This window comes from Arachis stenosperma, chromosome 2, assembly GCF_014773155.1.
Source record: "Arachis stenosperma cultivar V10309 chromosome 2, arast.V10309.gnm1.PFL2, whole genome shotgun sequence".
Classification (NCBI taxonomy): Eukaryota; Viridiplantae; Streptophyta; class Magnoliopsida; order Fabales; family Fabaceae; genus Arachis; species Arachis stenosperma.
Window position 1 is genome coordinate 39,219,027 of NC_080378.1, and position 9,758 is coordinate 39,228,784.

At 37.3% G+C, this 9,758-nt stretch overlaps 1 protein-coding gene across 1 annotated transcript; it reads left to right on the forward strand.

The window, feature by feature from the left end:
- The first annotated feature begins 352 nt into the window (after positions 1-352).
- Positions 353-2,667, forward strand: LOC130962810 (uncharacterized). Its single transcript, XM_057888976.1, has 8 exons — positions 353-797; positions 892-1,136; positions 1,227-1,430; positions 1,559-1,651; positions 1,748-1,855; positions 1,938-2,021; positions 2,066-2,302; positions 2,620-2,667. Exons 1-8 carry the CDS (start codon positions 353-355, stop codon positions 2,665-2,667), a joined length of 1,464 nt encoding a protein of 487 aa, XP_057744959.1.
- Positions 2,668-9,758: the final 7,091 nt, after the last annotated feature.

Sequence of the window (9,758 nt, forward strand, 5' to 3'; positions counted from 1 at the left end):
GTGAATACGAGTACATGGAGGACTCTGATTCTGAAACATCTTGACATGTTTTCATGTAATGCTATTTTGGTAGAATTCTAAATGTCTCATTTGTTTTAGTTATTTTGCTTATTTAATTACTCGCTTATGTTGATTATGTTCATTTAATTATTCATAAAATAACATTTTTTTCATTGCAACTCTTTTGTGTATGCAGAATGGAGAAAGGAGAGATCGCTAAAAGAAAGCGGATAAGTACCTTAGCACAAAAAATGAAAGAAAAAGTCCAAAAAAAAAGAATTTCTTTGAGGTTACACAAGTGAGGTCAAGTGCTGAATTGCTACAACAATACAATATTAAAAGAGAAAAGATCATGGCTGAAAATAAGAAGGCTAGCTTCCAAGCTCAAGACCCAAAAGATCAAACAAGAAACCAACCCATCACAATCGTGGAAGATGCCATTGAAGAGCAAGCTAGGACTCCAAAAAAGAAAAAGAAGGTGCAACCAATGTCACTTTTTCAAGAATGTGAACATAATGGGAACGGGACAATGTCTCAAGCCGAAAAGACCTCCAAAACTGGGAATCAGAGGACTGTTGAAGCTGATACAATGGAACAAAATGATTTAAGTTCTGATGATGAGGGAGAAGATACAAGTGAGCTAACTGCAAGTTCAACGAAAAAAGGAATGAGTCTTGACATGTATTTTAAGATACATGGGATAAATTTGGAAGATGAAGAAGATGAGGAAGATGAGGAAGATGAGCTTGATGATGCTGCAAATGATGAGGGTAATGGAGGACAAGCTAGTAATGAAGGTGCTTTTCTTGTTTTACCTTATTGTCAAAATATAGCTTGTATTACTTCTAAGTTGATTTGAGTTTAAAATTCTGTTATTTTAATCGGACTTAGGCACAATAAAGAAGAAAACTCGTGGAAAGACTATGTGCAAAAAGCTTCATGCCACTGATTTTAATGATCGACGGGAGGTGGAATTTTTTGGAGGGCAGCCTATAGGTCCAACCAAGGAGGTTGTATCTAACCTCAACCAACTCTTGGGCACAACAGTTAGAAATCCTCGTTTTGTGACTTTGCTATATACTAGTTGGCATGGTGTGCCTAAAAACCTCAAAGAGGGCATGTGGGAGTATGCCAATGTATGTAAGAATTATAGATAATTTTGTTAAGATTTATTTGTTACTTTATTTATGCTAACCTTTGACATTCTAATTTGTTGTCTTGTTTAGCAAAAATTCATTCTTCCAATAACTTCAAAGCCGTGGGTAATGAACGAATTTTGTCGTGCATGGAAAAAATACAAAGGCGAAATAAAAAAGGAACATTTCTTGAAGTACAACACAAAGAAAGAAATGATAAAGAACCGACCGTTAGAGATCCCTGAGGTTCAATTTCGCAAACTAATTCGGTATTGGAGTCTTCCGACTGTTAAGGTAATATTGTCTTTTAGTTCTTTATGTGATTAAACTTGGTGTTTTGGAAAAAGGTAGTGTGATTTTGAAAAAACAAGAAAACATGTTTATTAAGAATAATAACATCTCTTTTTCATGTTTATATTTAGGCTGTGTCTACTAAGAATGCTGAAAATAGGTCAAAGCAAACATGTCCTCACCGGATGGGTTCCACAAATTTTGGAATAGTGCGCAAGCAGCTGGTAATATAACTTATTTTTTTGTGATTTCTCATTTATATTCAGGTTGTAGTTTTCTAGTTAGCATGCTTCATGTAAATTGTTCTATATGTACTCTAGCGCGACTCTAAAGAGAACAGTGAAGAACCATCAAGAGTTGAAGTTTTCATAGCAACTCGCACAAGTAAAAAAGGAAAAGAAATTGATGCTAAAACGCAAAGCATAATTGTGAGTTGTTTGTATTTGTATTTGGATTTGTACAAATATTAATTTTATAGTGATTTCTATTAATATTGAGTTAATGCGGCAGGCTGAACTTCAAACCCGCATAGAGGCAGGGGAAAATGATGAGGATGCATTTATAGGAGTGTTAGGAAAGGACCAACCAGGTCGAGTTCGTTGTTTTGGGGCTTCGATTACAAAAGCTCTCTTAAAAAGGATGAGGAGATTCAACAAGTCAAGGTTGAATACAACAAGGTTGAATCATTAGAGAAGAAGATGGACGGTGTATGTAGTTTATTAAAGGTATTGGTGCACCAAGTCAACCCTGGAATGAGTGAGGAAGAGGTAGCAGCCTTAGTGCAAGCTGCCCAAAATTCTCCTTTGGATGCCTCAAGTAGCAGACCGAAAAATACTCCTCGCTCCTCCGAATCAACTCATATTCCACCCAAAGATGTAAGTCACTATCTTTGGATATTCGATATATTTCCATTTAAAGTAGTTGACTTATTGTTGTTGGTGATTTTGGACATTTGATAGTGAGATAAAAGATTCTAAATGGTGCTAATGGTGTTGAATTGGAATCTGAATTCAAAGTTGTTGACTTTTTAGTAGTGTTTTGTTTTGTATCTAGTGTGGCATTGAATCTCAATTTTCGAAAACACGAGAAATCTTTGAAGATTTGCACTTTTTCCTAATCAAATTGGAAAAAGGAAAAGAAAAGAAACCATAATTGAATTTTAATGTTTTTGTTTGTTTTGATTTTTTTGCAGACTCCAGAAGGAATTAATGGCTCTCATGGTATATCTCATTTTGCTTGATTTATTTATTGGGGATCGGTTATAGAATTGATCCATATGCAATTTGTATTGATTCTCCAGTTGCTAGTATAAATTGTGCATGCATGTGACTGCAGGTGCAGTATAGGACTACAAGAATGGTTAATTTGGTTGTGAAATATATTAGGAGTTAGGGTGATACATGCCATTGTTGAGAAACATGTGACTGTTGCAGAAAAAAAAAGGAGGGGAGGGGGGCAGTTTGATTGTTAGCTTCCTAGCTATATCAGTACCCTTTCCCTTTTTTGAAAACTTTAAGAACAAAAAAAGTATACTGGCTTTCAATGAAAGAAAAGCCTTTGCTGGTTACTGATGACATGTCATCATATACCCATTTTCTATGCTTTTTCATACAAGAAATTGATGATTTGTGCTTAAATATTGAATGCTTTTCGTACTTAAATGATATATTTTCTTGATATTTTAATTTTATAAATCTTGTAGGAAATAAGAAGAAAAAGAAGCAAAGAAGCACAAAAAAAGGAGAAAAAAAGAGCTTTGGGGTACACTTTGAAGTTGGGGTACACTTTGGAGCTTTAGGCCACGCTTTTAAAAGCGTGGCCCATGACAAAATCAAAGAGGAAGCAGCCAGCACGCACACGATCCTGCCCTTGCCAAGGGCAGGGCAGAATTGTGATGCAAAATGTGATTGGAAGCAAAATTTTCGCTAAGTTAAAATCTGGCCGCACACAGCATGACCATGCCTACTTCAAAGGGCTATAACTTGAGCTACAGACGTCCGATTGATGTGATTCCAGTTGCGTTGGAAAGCTGACATTCAGAGCTTTCCAACGATATATAGAAATCCATATTTGGCGTCCAATTGAGGCAGGAACGAAAGGCATCTTTAAGGGCCAAAAACAAGCGAAAATAAACCAAAATGCTTCCACCAAGGCTCGAAGAGGGAGACACACGGAACCTCATTTTTGAAACTCTGCCCTGCCCTTGGCGCGGGCAGGGCAGCATCGTGTGGTGCATCACGCACATTCCTGGCACGCCAAATCACTCCCCTGGCAGCACCATGCGCGCACCAACTCTCAATCATGGCGCACCAACTTTTCCTGCCCTGCCCTTGGCGCGGGCAAGGCAGCATCCTTGCGCACCAAGCAGCGTTCCACGCACCTTTGGCGCACCAATCCTCGCACCACGCCGCACCAATTCTCACACCAAGCTTCAATTTTCTGCCCTGCCCCCCCCCCACAAGGGCAGGGCAGCCTCCTGGAAGCAATTTTCCTTCATGGGCTAAAATTGAATTAAAAACCCAATTTAATTCATTTCTTCACAAAATCAAAAGCCCATCCAAACCCCAAAATTCAAGAATAGAAAGTGTATAAATAGGAGCTAGTTTTATGTAATTGGAGGGCTGGAGACTTTATTTTGTAATTTTCCTTTCCACTTGCATTTTAGCTTTCCTTTGAGATTTCTGAGAATTGGGGAGGAGAATTGATCTCTCTTCTTCCTCAATCTTGTGTGGCAAATTTTAATCTTCTGTTTCTGAGTTTTGGGTGTGAGAAATTGAGGAAATTCTGTCTCAATTCCCATTCAAATTCTCTTCAACTCTTTTTCTGCATAATTCAAGTTTATTTCTGTTCTTCTACTGCTTTCTCTTTTAATTCTCTGTCAATTGCTTTGTTTACTTGGATCTAGGAAGGTAAATAGAGATCTAGGCTCTGCTACCTAGTCTCTTGAGACCTGAGACCTAATTTCACTTTTGGTTCTTCTGTGAACCTTGATGCATTTTACTTTAATTTCTGTTTAAGCTTTTATTGCTTCTGATTTAATTCCTGCACTACTAATTGTTGCAATTTACTCTTTCTTTGTTTAGATCCTGCAATCCCATTCCTCAATTCCCTTTTATATTCAAGCAATTTTCCATTTCTATTTAAATCTGCTGCATCCCATTTCATATTCTAGCTCTCTGCTTGAATGATCTTTACATTCTCTTATTGAATTTTAATTCCCAGCTCCCAAGTCCTTTTACTTTTCATGCAATTTAATTCTTATGCAATTATTCCAAGTTCTGCTTGCTGCTTGTTTTAATCTCCTTGTTCCCATTCCCCTTTACATTTAATGCAATTTACATTTCTTGTCATTTAAGATTCTTGCAATTTACATTTCTTGCCCTTTAAGTTACTTGCCAATTTACTTTCTGCATCTTTAAGATTTCTGCCATTTACTTTCTGTTGGCTACACTTCACACAATCCACTCAATGTTAGCTTGACTAAACTAATCACCCACTAAAATTGCTTGATCCATCAATCCCTGTGGGATCGATCTCACTCTTGTGAGTTATTACTACTTGATGCGACCCGGTACACTTGCCGGTTGGATTTGTGTGTTGGAAATTCATTTTTCCACAAAAACACCATCAAGTTTTTGGCGCCGTTGCCGGGGATTGATTAGATCAACAATGATTAAGTGGGTGAGAAGTCTAGATCAAGCATTTTTTTTCTTTTTTGTTCTCTGTTCTAAGTTGAAACCAAGGTGTTTGTGTTTTTGCCTCACTAAGCAAAACTCATTTCTGATATGAGTAATTCCAATTTTCATTGGTGTTGATGTTTACAAAATACAAATGGAGTTCAACTCATCTTATGGTCAAACAAAATTTTATGGGATATCACCCACCATCACCGATCTCTAATGATGGTTGGGAATATCACCAAGAAATCACAGATCATGAGCACTCCAATCCATGGAGAAATGCTTCACAGACACAAGATGAGCAAGAAAATCATATGGTATACTTTCTTCCACCACAAAATGATGCTAGTCATGATTCTAATGGTGGCTGGGAAGGAAATTCTAATGCTCCATATGATATTCATCCAAAGACATCATCACTTGACCATACTTCAACAGAAAGCCCCTTTCAAAACTCACCACCCACACAAACTTCCATGAACCACTCAAGGTTCTCAAAGCTTGAGTCCATGTTCAAAAAATATGAGGAAGAGACAACGAAAGTTTGGAAAGAACAAGAGAACTTCCTCAAAAACATGGAAGTGCAGCTAGCTCAAGTGGAGAGTGCAATGAAGAAGGAGGAAAAACAAGAGGAAGAGGCTATTGCATCAAGTGAAATTGCAAAGAAGGAAAAGGTGGTTGGAAATGAAAATGCACTTGAGATGACAAGAGCACATGACAACTCACAACTCTCACAAACTTCCCTGGACCTAAATACCTCAACACTTGAATCCATGATTGAAAGGTATGAAGAGGAGATGAAGAAAGCTTGGGAAGATCAACAAACCTCCTCCATGAAAGAGCTATTAAAGCAAATGTTGAGTGTAAAAGAGGAAGTGGAAAAACAAGCTAGTGAGAAGGACAATCAAGAACGTCCAAACTCAAGGGAAACAGAGAGGCACATTGAACCACCAATTCAAAAGATTTTGGATGAAGATCAAACTCCAAAAATCACACAGCAACCATGTCTTAACAACAAAGAAGTGAGGGCAACTAACAAGAGCACCAATTCTGTCCCTAAGTCAGCAAGCAAGCTCAACCAAGCCAATTTCAAAAGAAAGCTTGCTGAGAGGAAATCAAGAAAGGGGACAAAAGCTGAAACTTCTCCTTCCTTGAAGTCATTCCTCTTAACCAATTGGAAGAAGAGGAAGAAAGTGAAGAACAACATGTCAAGCTAATGACACTAAAAGAGCACTTGTTGGGAGGTAACCCAACCGTAGGTAACATTTCTTCTTGCTTTGTTTTTGTTCTTTACTTTGTTTAAATTCAATAAATGGGCATATGGTTACATTCTAAGTTTGGTGTTGCCTTGCAACAAATTGTTTTCAATCTTTTTGGATGATTGCATCAAATCAAAAATGGAAGTGACACACCAAGATTCTAAGTTTGGTGTGCCACCTATTTTCTATGCAAATCATTCAAGCAACATCACTTGTCTGTATAGTCATATTGCCTTTTGCAGTGTTATTTTTCTTCTCCTTAGTTGAATAATTTTTGTTTTCTCTTTGTTTCATTTATTTACTTATTTTTAATGCTTTCTTTCATTAACTGTTTTTGTTAATACATCACCAAAACATCCTTATTCATGACAGACTCTCCATTTGGTGATTGTATTTAACATATAACAGTTTCTTTTGTTTAGTTTTAATTCAAATAAATTGACATATGGTTGTATTCTAAGTTTGGTGTTGCTATGCAACAAAATTTGGTTCCAATCCTTACAAGATACTTGTATCAATTCCAAGTGAAAGTGTCACACTAAGTTTGGTGTGCCACTTATATTTTTTATGCAATGTATCATGCACACCATCTTATGTTTGCAATCATAGTGTTTTTATTTCTCTGTGCCTTGATTGTTATCTTAATCTTGCTTGCCTAAACACATATGCTACTGACATCCTTTTGTGTGAGACATTCATGATCCATTTTAGACCCCACCACCATTGTTCTAATTGTTGCTTAAGGAAGAGCAAGCATTCTGATTTGGTATGGGAAAGAGAAGAATGGGAGGAAAATGACAACAATAGAGAAGATGGACTACAAGGTTGTAAAGTTCCTTTTCCTCTCATTTGTTTCTAGCACTTTAAATTGCATGATTGTCACATTATCTTCTTTGTATGCATGTGTGGTATGAATAAGCATAGGCTAAATTTTGATTCGAAATATGTTGTTGTGACATTATGACTACCAACTTGAGTTTTGTGAATTCAAAAGCAAAAAGCATCATGATCATAAACAAACAAGGAATTAAAGAAGAATTTAGCATGTGCATACAAGTATTGGAAAGCTAGTATGATTGATTGTTGCTCAATTGCATTGGATTTTATTTAATTGAAGTTTTTCATCTAGTGCATTTTGTGAAATCTTTTGAAATCATGAAAACCTTGAAGAAGCAAATACAATTAAAGCAAGAAAAGAAAAAGGGAAAGAATGAGAAAGCTAAAGGCTCTGAGTACCAATGGCAATTTATTTGCTAAGTGCTTGTGGTGTTTATGTATCAAGCCAAATGCTTGAAAACAAAACACTTAGAAGTCAAGGCTAGGCTCAAGTGCAAAAGCACTCCCTCAAAGCTCAAGGCTCTGAGCATCAATGATTAGAGAGTCAAGAAAAGAAAAGAAACATGAGCTTAATGAAGTCCTCTAATTAAATGCTTGTGGTGCTTATGTATCAAGTGGTAATACTTGAAAACAAAGCATTTAGAAGTCGTAGCTTTGTTATCAACTCATGGGGCAAAGCACCCAAAAGGAGAAGCTAAAATAATAATAAAATAAAATAAAATCAAAAGCTTGTTTCAAGGAAGAATTATAAGAAAAAGATTTCATAAAATAAGCTAGATAGAAGCATCAATCATTTACATCTCTTTTGTAATTGTAGCATGCATAGAAAACTAGCTTGCCATGAACATTGAGTTGCTATTCTTCTTACCTTGGATTGTCAATCTTTATTGCATGATTCTTTTCTTGCTTGGGGACAAGCAAGATTTAAGTTTGGTGTTGTGATGACATGTCATCATATACCCATTTTCTATGCTTTTTCATACAAGAAATTGATGATTTGTGCTTAAATATTGAATGCTTTTCGTACTTAAATGATATATTTTCTTGATATTTTAATTTTATAAATCTTGTAGGAAATAAGAAGAAAAAGAAGCAAAGAAGCACAAAAAAAGGAGAAAAAAAGAGCTTTGGGGTACACTTTGAAGTTGGGGTACACTTTGGAGCTTTAGGCCACGCTTTTAAAAGCGTGGCCCATGACAAAATCAAAGAGGAAGCAGCCAGCACGCACACGATCCTGCCCTTGCCAAGGGCAGGGCAGAATTGTGATGCAAAATGTGATTGGAAGCAAAATTTTCGCTAAGTTAAAATCTGGCCGCACACAGCATGACCATGCCTACTTCAAAGGGCTATAACTTGAGCTACAGACGTCCGATTGATGTGCTTCCAGTTGCGTTGGAAAGCTGACATTCAGAGCTTTCCAACGATATATAGAAATCCATATTTGGCGTCCAATTGAGGTAGGAACGAAAGGCATCTTTAAGGGCCAAAAACAAGCGAAAATAAACCAAAATGCTTCCACCAAGGCTCGAAGAGGGAGACACACGGAACCTCATTTTTGAAACTCTGCCCTGCCCTTGGCGCGGGCAGGGCAGCATCGTGTGGTGCATCACGCACATTCCTGGCACGCCAAATCACTCCCCTGGCAGCACCATGCGCGCACCAACTCTCAATCATGGCGCACCAACTTTTCCTGCCCTGCCCTTGGCGCGGGCAAGGCAGCATCCTTGCGCACCAAGCAGCGTTCCACGCACCTTTGGCGCACCAATCCTCGCACCACGCCGCACCAATTCTCACACCAAGCTTCAATTTTCTGCCCTGCCCCCCACAAGGGCAGGGCAGCCTCCTGGAAGCAATTTTCCTTCATGGGCTAAAATTGAATTAAAAACCCAATTTAATTCATTTCTTCACAAAATCAAAAGCCCATCCAAACCCCAAAATTCAAGAATAGAAAGTGTATAAATAGGAGCTAGTTTTATGTAATTGGAGGGCTGGAGACTTTATTTTGTAATTTTCCTTTCCACTTGCATTTTAGCTTTCCTTTGAGATTTCTGAGAATTGGGGAGGAGAATTGATCTCTCTTCTTCCTCAATCTTGTGTGGCAAATTTTAATCTTCTGTTTCTGAGTTTTGGGTGTGAGAAATTGAGGAAATTCTGTCTCAATTCCCATTCAAATTCTCTTCAACTCTTTTTCTGCATAATTCAAGTTTATTTCTGTTCTTCTACTGCTTTCTCTTTTAATTCTCTGTCAATTGCTTTGTTTACTTGGATCTAGGAAGGTAAATAGAGATCTAGGCTCTGCTACCTAGTCTTTTGAGACCTGAGACCCAATTTCACTTTTGGTTCTTCTGTGAACCTTGATGCATTTTACTTTAATTTCTGTTTAAGCTTTTATTGCTTCTGATTTAATTCCTGCACTACTAATTGTTGCAATTTACTCTTTCTTTGTTTAGATCCTGCAATCCCATTCCTCAATTCCCTTTTATATTCAAGCAATTTTCCATTTCTATTTAAATCTGCTGCATCCCATTTCATATTCTAGCTCTCTGCTTGAATGA